The sequence below is a fragment of the Schistocerca gregaria genome, chromosome 6, assembly GCF_023897955.1.
Source record: "Schistocerca gregaria isolate iqSchGreg1 chromosome 6, iqSchGreg1.2, whole genome shotgun sequence".
Taxonomy (NCBI): domain Eukaryota; kingdom Metazoa; phylum Arthropoda; class Insecta; order Orthoptera; family Acrididae; genus Schistocerca; species Schistocerca gregaria.
Genome location: NC_064925.1, coordinates 303,851,981 through 303,866,947, shown reverse-complemented (window position 1 = coordinate 303,866,947; position 14,967 = coordinate 303,851,981). Strand labels below are relative to the sequence as shown.

Sequence of the window (14,967 nt, the reverse complement as noted above, 5' to 3'; positions counted from 1 at the left end):
TCGCCCGATATCTGCCAGCGGGACAGTCCGACGTGTCTGGCAGTTCGCAGTGTACATGCGTGGTCTGGAGAACACCGCGATGAGTTCGCTGTACTCCTCTGGTCACCAAACTCCCTGGATTTAAAAGCAACTAAGAATTTTGGGACCTTCTTTATCAGGCTGCTCACGGATGGATCCTCAGCCGAGTAATCGAGCTCAGCTGGGCACGGCAGTGGAGTTGGATGGCTCCCCATCCCTTTTGGCACCTTCCGGAACCTCACTGACTCTTCTTGCACCTCTTGCGGTGCAAGAGCTGGCTATTCCAGCTTTTTACAGATGGTCGCATTAATGCAACTAGACAATGTAAAACAGTCACCTTTCCTTGTGGGACGGACTGTATATGTTTGGAGCACAGCGGCACACGGAAGTGGATCATGGACTGTTGTGAAACCGGATAGGAAGAGAATCGAAGCGTTTGGAATGTCATGCTATACAAGGATGCTGCAAATCAGGTGGATATATAAGCTAAGAAATAAGGAAATTCTACACAGAATCGACGAGGAGAGGAACTGTGGAAAACGTTGACAAGAAGAAGGAACAGAATGATTGGAACTGTATTAAGACGCGAAGGTACGTGGGAGAGTTGTAGAAGAAGACAGAGATTGAAATACATCCAAAAAGTAACTGAAGGCATTAGGTGCAAGCGCTAATCTCAGATGAAGAGAGTGATGTGGGAGAGAAATTCGTGAATCAAAACACTCAGGAGACTGATGAACCAAAATTATTTAAATATTTTTAATATAAAATGCTTTTAAAATGGACTAAAAAGTATAAAATAGATTTCCTAGCTCGTACAGATTCTTAACCACATACAGATACTTGTCAAAGCTTGTGCCTGTGAATTTGTAATAGCTGTCAAAATACTTATACAATTTATAACGAAAAACATGGGACGCTTGGATTAGATAATAGTGTGGAGGTGAACTATTAACATGTCATTTGTGTACTGAGCACGACGCTTTTCATTGTAACCTCTACAGGTATCTTCATAATTACTGAAAATACACAAGCACAAATTTCCAGACATATCTGTGTGGATTAGGGATCTGTATGGGACTAGGAGATATTATTTTATGCTTTTTAGTTAGTTTTAAAAATGTGTTATACTAATAAGTTTTTATTTAAATAATTGTTTTCTGCTTTTTAGTTTAGTGCGTGTGAAATATTTCTATCAGTTTCAAACGTTTTGATGGCTACACTAGAGACATATGGTAAATCTGAGGTTTATTTCAGTTTCTCCTCACCTGAGGCAACCAATACATTGCAGCTTCTTACGGTTACCTCATAAAGAGGCCTCGAACGCAAGAATTACAGAGAATAAGGCTCACACAGGGACTTATCAGAGAACTACCGGTCTTACCTCGAAATATTCTCAAGTAGAACAGGAAGAGGGGAAAATAGCAGTGGTTCACAAAGTACCCTCCGCCACGCAAAAGACAAGAAAGCGGGTTAATATGGAACTGTAATCGAGTTCTGAGCTATGTTTATGGTTTCAAGTCCCTAACTTATTAGGAAACGATTGTGGTAAACAAAGTACCCTCCACCACACACTGCCAGCCGCTGTGACCGTGGGACTCTAGGCGCTTCAGTCAGGAACCGTACTGCTGCTACGGTCGCAGGTTCGAATCCTGCCTCGGGCATGGATGTGTGTGATGTCCTTATGTTAGTTAGGTTTAAGTAGTTCTAGGTCTAGGGGACTGATGACCTCAGATGTTACGTACCATAGTGCTGAGAGCCATTTGAACCATTCCACCACACACTAGACAACAAATCTAATTAATATTGCATTGTCATCGGGTTCTTTGGCTGTATTGAGTGTTGGGAAATAATAGTGGTAAATAAAGTAATCGCTGCACACGGCAGAAAAGAAAGAAAGTTAATATTGCATCGTCGTCCACTTCTGAGCTATGTTCATTGTTTCAAGTATATACCTCATTGGAAAGATAGTTTAAAATTAATCGCAAAATTTTTACTGAACATACGTCGCAAAATTTTTACTGAACAAACAAACAAGGAAGCGATCTAAGGTGCGTTGACATCTGTGTGCCTTGCTGCTATAGTGGAGTCAGCCTAAGTGGACCCTGACAGTTGTGGGTTGGGCGCGGCAGCATTGGCTGCCTACCTCAAACAATAACAGAACGTGATTTTGTAAACGTCTCTATGGCAACGCCTCAGTGTTGTCACAGCTCTGGAGACGGCTGCTGTTTTCGCCTGGAGCCGTTAGCGCTTCGCAGTTGATTGCCGGCAGCAATTCTCCGAGCTGTCATTCTTACCCCGTCTCGACTATAGTTGCCTGCGGCTGTACTTCCCCACATGCAAGTAGACGCATATGTCTCCCCGTCTGCTGCAGCCATACGCCTGTGCCTCTGTGCGCACAACTGAAGGCGTGTGCAACTTTGCAGCTGGGCATGATCCTACTTGCCTCTCCGCGCCTAGTACGTACGGAAAGTTGCACAGACCTAGGAAACTCGTTAGAAAGGAGTGGAGACTGACCTTTGTTGAGCGAGTCGTTATAGAGGTTACGGCAGTCGTCCTCAGTGCTGGTCTCCTCCATACCCTCGACCTCCCTGGAGTCGATCTTGAGTTCCTCTTCGTCTGGCAGGACGGCCGCCTTGCCGCCGGCGGTGGCGAGGCCGGAGACGAGCGCGCTGAACAGGTGCTCGGCGGCGGGCGGCGGCGGCGGCGGCTCGCTGCCATCGTCGCTGACGAAGCTGGTGCTCGTCAGCGTGGCAGCGTCGTCGTCGGCCTCGGCTCCCGTGTCCTCGTCGGCGCCGGCGCCCGTGGCCGGGGGCCGCTGCTGCAGCAGCAGCTGCCGCTGCGCCTGCAGCGTCTGGTTCTCCACCCAGCGCTTGATCATGCTCTGCTTGTGCGTGTCCATGTAGCCGTAGGTGGCCGGGCCGCCGCTGCCGTGGCTCTTGTAGCCGTTCATCAGCGCCTGCGGCTGCGGCTGCGATTGCGGCTGCGTCACGTCCTCCACCTGCAGCACGGTACACTCTCTAAGCGTTTTGCGTTTCGACTCTGCAGCTTTATGTGCTGGCATATTCACTGTTTGCAACGCCTCCAGCAATGGTCCTATTTTGGCCCTCGAGCACTCCACAGCTCAGAATTCCCAATATTATAGTGTGGACAATACAATGAGGTGACTGAAGTCATGGGATAGCTATATACGCAGATACAGATGGCGGTAGCATCGCGTACACATACAAGGTCAGTTCACTGGCTTAGCTGTCATTTGTACTTTGGTGATTCATGAGAAAAGGTTTCCACCGTGATTATGACCGCACGACGGGAATTAACAGACTCTGAACGCAGAAATGTAGTTCGAGCCAGACGCATGGCAGTTCCATTTCGGAAATCGTTAGGGAGTGACCTTCACTTAACGACAGAGGGCAGCGGCGTTTGTGTAGAGCTGTCGGTGCTAACAGACAAGCAACACTGCCTGAAGTAACCGCAGAAATCAATGTGAGACGTACGACGAACTATCTATTTGGAGAGTGCGGCGAAATGTGGCGTTAATGGGCTACGGCAGCAGACGACCGACGCGAGTGCCTTTGCTTAAACCACATTGCCTGTAGCATCTCTCCTGGGCTCGTTGCCATATCAGTTGGACGCTAGACGACTGGAAGACTGAAACCTGATCACATGATTCCCGATTCCAATTAGTAAGAAATGATGGTAGGGTTCGACTGTGGCGCAAACCTCACGAACCGGCCGATGAGGCCGAGCGGTACTAGGTGCTTCAGTCTGGAAACGCGCGACCGCTACGGTCGCAGGTTCGAATCCTGCCTAGGGCATGGATGTGTGTGATGTCTTTAGGTTAGTTAGGTTTAAGTAGCTTTAAGTTCTAGGGGATTGATGACGTCAGATGTTAAGTCCCATTGTGGTCAGAACATTTGAGCCAAACCCCATGAAACTATGGATCCACGTTATCAACAAGGCACCGTCCAAGCCGGTGGTGGCTCTATAATGGTGTGAGGTGTGTTTACATGAAATGGACTGGGTCATTCACTGGAAATAGTTATCTTTGGCTACTTGGAGCCCTTTTACAATCATTCATGGACTTCATTTTTACTGATGAAAATGTGCCAGGTAACCGGATCACAATTGTTCGCGATTGGTTTGAAGAACATTTCGAGCGAATGATTTGGCCATCCAGATCTCACGGCATGGGACATAATAGAGAACTCGGTTCGTGCACAAAACCCTGCACCGGCAACACTGTCGCAGTTAGGGACGGCTATAGACGCAGCATGGCTCAATATTTCTTCAGGGGGACTACTAAAGACTTGTTGAGTCCATGCCACGTCGCGTTGCTGCACTACACCGGGCAAATGGAGCTTCGACACGGTATTAGCAGGTATCCCATGACTTTTGTCACCTGGGTGTATAGTGCGTACCTGTAACATTGGAGCTGGCCGCGAGTGTAAACAAACGAGAATCTGAACCACGAAATTTTGTCGCAATTGCGAATGTTTTTGGTATCAGCTGCGTTAGGCACGGAAATCAAACCTTTTGGTGACATATGAAATTTTGTATCGGACCGGGTCATGAAACCGCATTTCAAGTTTATTGTGAGAAGTGGCCTTAACCATCACGGCTGTTCGTGCTCTCTTCCATAGGCCACAGTGTCTGCAACCCCTCCCCCCCTCCCGCTCCCCTTCTCACAGCGTACCTTGATTTCCACAACAGGGTTGAGACAAAGGTGTTGAACGTTAGTATTGTCTTCGTTTTGCCTGTCTATCATGTCTGATCCGGCACAAATTGTGATGTGACACGAATAGGTATGATATACATGCCTAACGCAGCTGATATAAATATACATGCAACGTGGGTACGACCTTAAGTGACGAAGGCTACTAGCAAAAATGGCGTAGTCTACTCTTACTTACGATAGTCTATGGTAACCTATGGTAATTTCACAACTATATGCACAACACACTCATGGGCAATTTCTTTCTTCACTGAGCCTACCATTATGCCAACATGGAACTTAATGTTTCACTTTACTTGCATACAAGCCGTAGCATCGTCCGCAAACGGAAAATATTTGTTTACCCCTTATAATAACAAGCGTGTTATGAGCTCATCAGACAGCACATTAATCACCTCTAGAGAAATCATTGCAACCCTAATTTAATATGATGGAACTCCGCCTTGCACTTGACAACCGCCTGGATTCAACTGGAAGTGAGTCCACAAGATGGTGCATGTACGTCTCATTCAGGTTAAGCCTCTCGCTGAGGACCTGATCGGCAGTTGTACTAAATTGCAGGGATGCTGATGTCCTTACCCATTGTTCCAGCATGTCCCACAGATTTGCTATGGGGTTATAGTTACCTGATTTTACAGGTGAATCGAGATGTAAGAAGGTTGTGAAATGTTCAGAAAACCAATCACATATTGTTCCAGCCCAACGATCTCTGCTGTCGTCTTTACGTACCCGTGTGGGCAAGGGCCTCTTGTGAGGTAACCGACTCCAAAAGTTAGATGCATGCAATTCCAGTCGCCATGTTCTCTAACAGGTTGGAATGGACCTCTATTCGCCGCCTGCAGGAATTCCTGTCGGATTTGGAAGTGATTTTGATTCACAAGCCATGAAACGCACCTCTGGGCCCTCTCAAGCAGGATTTTTTTCCCGACCACAGTTCTGACGTCATGTTTCGTGGCCATGTGTGTTTCACCACTGCTTGTAAACATGTGGACCAGTCTACCACGAAACACCAACAAATCCAGAGACATTACACACTGTATGGCCATAGGCAACGTCAAACATGATTGTGACTTTTTGCCTCTCTATCACGTCCTTACATTTACCCATATTGAAGTACAACGTGGGCTTGAAACATAAATGTCTGATCTCTACGGCTTTATACTCATGTAGAGACATTGCAATCGCAATTGAGCACGTGACTGGATTGCTACGCTATCAGTAACGGCTTAACGATTCGTCTTGGTGTTCACACTGAGGCGCGTGCACAGTCCAGACAGCTTACTTAGTCCAGTGAGTTTACTTAGTATTTTTTAGTGTAAAGAATGTTCCAATGCAATGTCAAAAAAATATTAGAATTTCAAAAAAGCTTACTACGTGACCTTGCCTTGTAGACGGAGACGGAGGGGTGCGTTACCTTGAGCGGTCCGTCGATCCAGGTCTCCCTCTTGCCGGCGATGAACTTGGCGTCGCTGGCGACCCTGCTCCTGGAGACGCGCGGGCCGTCGATCCAGCGCTCGTCGTGCGCCACTGCCGCAGCTGCGGCCGCCGCGGCCGCCTTGAGGAAGCCCGCCGGGAAGGCGCCGGCGAGGCGCTGCGCGCGTAGCTGCTGCTGCAGCGGCGGCGCTCTGTGCTGCGGGCTCGCGTCTGCCGCCTGCGGCGGGCTGCGCTGGTGCCGGCGCGGCAGCGTCGTCGTGTGGCTGTGGTTGTTGTAGGCATGGCTGTGGTTGTGGCCGTTGTGGAGGGTCGCGCCCTCGTTGACGTAGTCCTCGGCGGTGCCCCTGTTCGGCCGCTGGTGGTTTACGGCGCGGGTAGGCGACCCCTTGGCCTGGTGCTGCGGGCTGCCCTTGGTGGCAGAGCCATCTGCTGGCGGCGGCGACAAGCTGCCCTGCCCGTTCACCGTCGCCTTTGTAGTTCTCGTCGGGGAAGACCTCGCGCCTTTCAGAAACATATTCGCTTAGTGAGAACAACCAGCAATCACACAATCGCTTTTTTCACCACAGAAAAACATCTACACATTATTTTTTCACTTTGGAGAAACCAAATACTCCCCAATTGTGCAAAAAATGTTCCAGATGTAAAAATAACACGCTCCAGTCACATTTATGTGACCACCACCTATGTTCGTGCTAACGTACAATAACCACTCACAGATGGCAGGTGGCAGTGGAAAAATTCCCGTATGCTGATGTTCTCAAAACCCAACAACCACCATCTGATGCCTCTTCCTATCGCCCTATATGTCTCACCTCGGTGTTCAGCAAGCTCTTGTAATCCATCCTTACCCAGCGCATCCATCAACACCTCCACCGGTACCACCTCCTCCCCAACACGCAATGTGGCTTTCGACCTTCCTTATCTGCTGGTGACCAACTCCTCCGCCTCACTCATCTCCTCTCTGTCCAGCTTAACACCGGTCGCTCCACCATTTATGTCTCCCTTGACCTCGAAAAGACCTAGGACCGTGTATGGCATACCGATCTGTTTAAACTCCAGACCTACGCCCTTCCTGTCAACTATGTCTGCCTGATTGCCTCCTTCCTCTACCGCCGCCCCTCCTATGTTACCATCCATAACGCTGATTCCCGCAACTTCTATCCCTCTGTGGGTGTGCCCCAGGGCTCTGTCCTCTCTCCTCTCCTGTACCTCCTCAACACGGCAGTTATGCAAACCCCCACCACCCACCCCCTCCAGTACACCTCCTGCAATATGCTGATGACACCGCCTTCCTTGCCCTTGCTCCTACCCTTCAACAGTCCCAATGCCTTCTCCAGAATCATCTTGATCTTTTTGCTGCGTGGTGTAACCAGTGGCTCCTGAAAACCAAACCTTAAAAACCCAGGCAATCGTCATAGGTCGTACCGCTCGCTCCTTCCAGCTCCTTGATTTTTCCCATACCACTTGCACCCATCCTGTTCGCCTCTCCCCCATCCTCACCTACCTTGGCCTCACGCCACCGCTCACAGCTCATCTGCTCGTGACACCTAGTGACCCTTCCTAGACCCTCAGTACCAGCGTTACGTGGGGAACAGTGCAGTACCTGCAGCTGCAGTGCGATAGAGCGGCGGATGCTCGCCGTCCGTGGCGCTGTCGTCTGCCGCGCAGCCGCTGCTGCTGCCCAGGTAGATGACGGTGTCGGCCGACTGCTCGCTGCTCGACGGCTCCAGCTCGCTGCTGCCTGTCGAGTGCCCCGCCACCCGCTCCTGCAGGCGCGCAGACACCTCCCACGAGATGCCTGACCGCGGGCCGCCGTACTGCAAGCGCAACGCATACGTCGAGTCACTTCTTTCCGCTCACTGTTCCACTACATTGGTGTACTTCGTGAAACTGTCAATCCTCTGCACACCATTCAAACTTTATGGTTAACATTGGGCAGGTAAGAATTTTCCTCGTTTAGTCTATATTACTAAAGGGATCCTTGTTGCAGACTGCCTATCTAAAGGCTTCCGGGAACAACAAAAATTTGATTTTCAGTACGTATGCACATTACAAAATTAAACAGCCGCGGTTTATATCTGTATTCAAGGGGATTCAAGAAGTCATGCAAATTTTTTTTTCTGAAAGCAGTTTGGGTTTAGTCACGATTACAATTCACCATATTGTTTCCTGTGTTTTGGCTACAAAAGCTTATTTTTCAACATAATCTCCGTTCAATGCTATGGCCTTACACCAGCTCACTGCGAGGGCCCGCATGGCATATATCTATTGTTCGACGTCAGAGCCAACGTCTTGATGCAACAATAATAACCTCCCCATCATCCATATACCGCTTCCCGCAGAGTGCATCCTTCATGGGCCAAACGGATAGAAGTCGGAAGGCGCGAGATCCGGGCTGTAGTGTGGATGAGGAGGAAAAGTCAAATGAATTTCTCTGTGCTCCCCTGACTTGTGTGTGGCATTGCGTTGTCACGGAGAAGGAGAACACAATACACTTGAGAGTTGATTGTTGCACCATGAGAGACGACATCAAACAGAATAACACCTTCTGAGTCTCAGAACACCGTATCCATGAATTTACCGTCTGAGAACTTTTCTTCAGAGGAGAAGAGCTGAAGCGCCAATTCATGGATTGCCGTTTTGTTTCCGGTTCGAAGTGGTTAAACCTTGCTTCATCGCCTGTGACAATGTTCGACAAAAAATTGCCACAATCAGCCCCATAACAAGCAAGCAATTCCGCACAGATGGTCCTTCCTTGCTCCTGATGGTAGTTTGGTAGGTGGCGAGGAATCCAGCAGGCATACACCTTTGAGTACCCCAACTAGTGGACGAGCGCGTCGGCACTACTAATAGACACGTACTGTTGAGTATCTAGGCGTTTGATTGTGATCCGTCGAACATCTTGAATGAGAATGTCCGCACGTTGCAATGTCGTAGGAGTCACAACTGCGTGGAGCTGGCTGGCATGCAGGGGATTGGATAGGTTTGTGCGACCTTGTTTGAATGTTAACAGACGCCGCGCACAACGACTCACTGTGCTTTTGTTCACTACCAGAACTCCATAAGTATTCTGCAAGCGCCTAGGAATATCTGTGATGCCCTGGTTTCTCGTCAAAAGAAACTCAGTGACAGATCTCTGCTTGGAACGAACCTCCGCTACGTTACAGACTCAATTTTTAAGGCTATGTACAGCGCCGCCACATATCTTAACTACATGAAACAGTAGGACCTGAAGCGAGAATATTCCGCGATGTTATACAACAAACGAGACATTTTTTTCAAAACGAATTTGGCTTAGAAAAAATGTGTTGCATTATTTATTGAACACTCCTAATGTTATGGCTAATCTCAGGAACGAACGTAAGGATTTTGGGTACGGTTTTCAACAGTAGATTTTGGAGGCAATTTCAAGTATTTTATTTACGTACTAGTTGTCTGGCTAAAGACATTTAGAGCTACCCGTGCAAAGTGGGAAAAAGCTGTTGGTTTTATGTAATTACTGACTGAATTTAAAAATTTAAAGTTTGTCACAATATAATCATTAAAAGGTATCATTTTAGGTTTAATATTTAGCACAATATGTCAATGAATATATACGACACTGTCAGAATAGGAGAGAGCAATCGTAAGTAGATACTCAAATGTACGATGATAAAGATTTTTAAAAAATTCTATAAGAGTTTTTAAAAGTTTCAAACATTTTCTATATTTTGTCTCAATCGCATTTAACACCAACAATTTTTACAAAATGACTACCAGTTTCGGTAGCTTAACTAGCGTCTTCATATCACATGTAATATTTTAAATGCAGCTAGTAGTGTACATCACCGCTGCATCGACCATATCTCTTATTTCAGATCTTCCGGTAAAATCTGTTACATTCAACCATGCTATCTCAGACAGCAATTAAATCATAGAGCCTAAATAGCGTTGTATACAGAAATACAACACTGTACAGGCTCTGTGGTTCAATTGCTGTCGCAAATAGCGTGAGTGAATATAACAGATTTTACCTTAAATATGTAGAGAACATTTACGTGAACGTTTATGTGAAGATTTGAAATAAGACCGTTACGTTAATTGCTAGCTACACTTATAATACTACACGTTATCTGAAGATGGTAGTTGAGCTGCCGAGACTAGTTATCAATTAGCAAAATTGGTATTATACGTGACTGAGACCTTATACAGAATTTTGTTTAATTTTTTTTTACTGTAAGTCTTTGTAGAAAGTTTTTAAAATGTTTATAATTTAATATTGGATTAGAACAAGTCAAGTATTAAATTTAGAACTGAGGCAGCATAACTCATAGTGCGCAAATTACCAATAGTATATTTATCGAGTGTTTGGCAATGAGACCACTTAGCTATTTCGAACAAACTTCACACGTATTTTCAAATCTTTTCGATACATTTCTCACTGGCGTCCCTAGGAAATACTGAAACGAAATAATGTCGGTTCCTACATTTTCGCTCTTCATGCAGTAGAGCTTCAGCATCACATTGTTTCATTTTTATTATTTGTTTACTTCTACTTCTATTCACAAAGTATTTTGCAGACAGTATCCATATATGCCATTGAATCTACTTGCAAAATTCTGCCACTGTGTGACACATAATTCAAGAGATACGACCTCATAAACATTGAGATGGGCGAGGAACTACCCTTTCTTAAAACAGAGCCCCAGGTTACTCAGACTATATTCATCCCGCGTTTGATAACGGAGCAGTCACACTACCAAGTGATTTTAAATGTAATTTCAAGTTTTTTCTCAGCTTTTACTTTCTTATGTCCCCACAAAATAATAAAACCTAGAAAATTAGGGTTTGTGTTCCCAATCCCGAAGATTTTGTATGCCTAACCTGAAATATTTAACACATTAACTTATTTGTAAAGCAGTCAGATGCCTGAATCTTTTTTATTCATGGGAGTTCGATTCTTTAAATCGGGGAATTACTGGTATTGTACAAACTATTATCATGCTTTCGCTGAGCCCCTTACTGTGAACATAACTTCTGTTCATTGCAATTATTGAATATTGGAATTTGAACTGAGTTGAGGTGTTTTCTTTGATCGAAAATAAAACAGTTAGGTCCACGAGTTGTAGAAGTCTAAATACCCTAAAATGCAACCTTTCTATTCCCACAAAAGAATGTCTTTTAGCCCACAGCTGGAATGATCGCAGTTACCCTTTACAAAACATATTCCTACCCATTTAGTACCATGAATCATGTGATAACTGGAACTTTTTTCCAAAGAGAGGCTCGAAGCCAGACAATTAATATCTTTCCAGTTTGCACCAGAGTTAAAAAAAAAGAAAACAATAGCATAACCATTATCCATTTAGTCAATAATTATCTCCGAGTCACTTTTATTAAGTACTAGTTATTACTTTGAAACAGAAGGAATTTTGTCTGGCCGACTTGTAATTGTCAGCTTTAGCGTAAGTTGTGTCCAGATGGTGTCAATGACACAGCATGTAAATGCGTAATTTTACTATCACACTGTGATCAAATAATTAGTTAAGCTGAACATATTAAATTCTTAATACCAAAACTAGATTCTAAGTTTTCTCATAAGCATCCCACTCACAGTCTCACTACGAGCTGTTATCTTTACTGTAAGAATAATTTACACTGGCACTGAATTGTGAAAGCAGTTTAATTACCTTACTTAATCTCTATTAATTCCATCTTCGCTGTCTCCCTCTCACTTAATATCCGATGCTTACAGAATCGAACTCCGTTTTAAGAAAAGTTAGTTTTTCAGATATCTCGATTTCTATGACATCATACATCCTGTACTATGTGCAGTATAAAGTTTTTATTTTGCAGGTACATCCAATGGTATATGTGAATATTATCTCCAAAATTTGGTGTGAATAGAGTTAGTAGCAGAGAAGAAATAAATTGAAACAGCATATATGATGCTGAAATTTTACTTCACGAAGAGCGAAAATGTAGTAATCGATACATTGTTTTCGTTTATGCATGAAAAAGCTGCGAAACAATTTGAAATTATGTGTATCAACACTGACATTTCAAGCATGGAACAAAAAGTATACAATAATAAATGGACATGCGCCTACAAATGACAAGAACAGGAAAGACGAGAAAGTTACAGATAGTTTCTGGGAAGAGCTAGATGATACACTGAAAAACATATCATATAGACATGTAAAGATACTCCTAGGAGATTGTAATGCACAGATTGGAAGAGAGAAGCAACATAAAGGAGTAGTGGGCGAGTACCCTGCACACCAGAGGACAAACAAAAATGGAGAAAGTCTAATTGAATTGTGTCGAGAACACAAAATGAGATTGATTACAACACACTTCAGGGCCAAATCGTGTAAGAAAAAGACATGGGCAAACCCATGCAACCACCTTGGGGAATTCCAAATTGACCACATAGCAATCAGCTGGACAAATATTAAAGAGATCATAAACACAAAGGTCAGGAAGAAAACAAGAATAGAATCGGATCACTATCCTACAGAAGTTAGGTGCTTTTGGATTCCAAACAGAGACAGACTGCCACAGACGAATAGAAGAACAGAAAACGTAAAGGTAGACAGAGACAAATTAAGACACAATCGATCCAGATTAGACACAATCGATCCACATAAGACACAATCGATCCCGATATGAGGAAGGAATTGAATCATTCAATGAATGGAACGACATGAAGCGAAATATGGCGAAACAAGTTGAACTATGGTGAAAGGAAGAAAAGAAACGGAAGCACTAGTGGTGGAACAAGGAATGTGAATAGGCGGTAGAGACTCGCAGGAAAGCCTGGAGAGACTGGAGCAGCAAGAAGGACCTGGGAAAATGGGAAGTTTTCTTAGTAGCAAGAAAGGAAGCGGCCAGAACAATAAGATGGATCAGAAAACAGAAGATGAAGCAGGAACTGGACGAGATTGAGACTAGCTTCAGGAAAAACAACAGCAGACTCTTTCTTCGGGAAATTCAAAAATAGTCTGATTGGATACAAGAGTAGAGAACTGTTTATAAGAGATAAGAAAGGGGAGCTGGCTGTCAGTGCGAAGGAGAACGGTCGGATTTTTGAAGAGTACTTTCACGACCTGCTGAACTGCGAAGCACCTGAAGAAGAGCTGGAACTGGGGACTGACACAGAAGAGAGAGAGTCACGCCATCCAACCAGGGATGAAGTCGCACATGCCATAAGCGATCTAAAGAATAATAAGACAACTAGAGAAGATGGTATAGCAGCCGAGATGATAAAGTGGGGAGGCAACGAAGTAATAGACAACATGACCAACATAATTCATCAGATCTGGAGAACAAAGAAGTTGCCAGAAGGATGGAAGAATGCAATTGTAGTACCAATACACAAGAAGGGGGACAAGAGAGATGCAAACAACTACAGAGGAATATCGCTACTAGAGGTCGGATACAAGGTGCTGTCAAAAATATTGCTCAAGAGAGTAGAAGAACAGGTAGATAGTACAGTTGGCGACTACCAAGCGGGATTTTCAGAAAGGGAAGAGGTTGTATAGAACAGATATTTATCCTGAAGCAACTGATATAACATAGGGCCTTAAAAAGCATAGACAGTAATAACCTTCGTGGACTTCACAAGGAATATGGCTCCATCGACAGACAGACTCTTGTTAGAATCCTGAAGAACAGAGGACTTGATGGAACTACACAAGAACTCATAAAAAAAATTCTGACAGACACAAAAGCAAGGGGGAGATTCAGAGTAGCACTGTCAGAAGAATTTGAGATCAAGACTGGTGTTAAACAGGGACATGGATTGTCACCATTGTTGTTCAATATAGCACTGGACGAAGTGATCAGGCAGTGGAGAGCAATAAACGAGGAAATGGGAATACCAAAGACCCATGTGGTTGACAAAAAGGACAACAGGGCTCAAGTGGACTACGTAGCCTTTGCAGATGACATAGCAATAGTAAGTGAGATGGAAGAAGACGCAAAGACATAACTCGACAACTTAAGTAAGGTAGGCAGAAAGGTGGGACTGAGGATCGCCTCAAAGACACTAAATACCACTGCAGACTGGGAAACACCGGAAGGCACTGTGAAAATGGTGGACAAATTTAAATACCTGGGAGAACTTATAACAGGAAGGAACAGGAGCAAGGAGGGAATAACAGAGAGGATGAAGAGGGTGAGGTCAGCCTTCTGTATGGGAGAGAGATATACAATAAAAAGAATGTATCCACAGAGGCAAAGATAAGCCACTACAAGGCAACAGTGAGACATGCAGTATTGTATGCTGCTGAGACGATGACACTAGGAAGAAATGGGGCAGAACAACTAGAAAAAGAAGAGAGAAAAATACCCAAAAGAGGTGGAGAGAGGTGGGATGTGAAGACCTAGGGAAGAATTGTATCGGAACATGAGAACAATATCCGGGGAAATCAGACTCAAAAGGGCAAGGTCTGCTGGGCATGTAGTTAGGATGAGTATGGACAGAATGACGAAGAGAGTGTGGGAAACAACAGGGAGGACAAGGGGAAAGACAGGAACAAAGTGGGTTGTTGAACTTCGGAAGGACTGGTTGGAATTGGGGATCAAGGTCGAAGAAAGTGAAAATTGAAGAAACAAATGTACACCGAAAAATATGCCGGAGATCAATTACAGAGAAGAATACAGGAAAAGATTAGGGTCACCAGTGGAGCCGACAGGAAAAACGGAAACTGAAGATCTCGGAAGAAGAGCAGGAGAGAAGGACAGAAACAATGAAGAGGTTCTGGGTGAAGAAGAGGAAAATGCAGTCCATGAAGAGGCTG

At 44.9% G+C, this 14,967-nt stretch overlaps 1 protein-coding gene across 2 annotated transcripts in view; it reads right to left on the bottom strand.

Annotated features, from left to right (window-relative positions):
• The window catches only part of LOC126278434 (kinesin-like protein CG14535), a 1,017,611-nt gene that overhangs the window by 47,939 nt on the left and 954,705 nt on the right, over positions 1-14,967 (bottom strand). For both annotated transcript variants that reach the window (XM_049978552.1, XM_049978551.1), the window contains 3 exons: positions 7,788-8,001; positions 6,165-6,685; positions 2,533-3,016 (listed from right to left, as the gene is read on the bottom strand). In XM_049978552.1, coding sequence (XP_049834509.1) covers positions 2,533-3,016; positions 6,165-6,685; positions 7,788-8,001 — 1,219 coding nt within the window. The remainder of the gene's footprint in view (positions 1-2,532; positions 3,017-6,164; positions 6,686-7,787; positions 8,002-14,967) is intronic.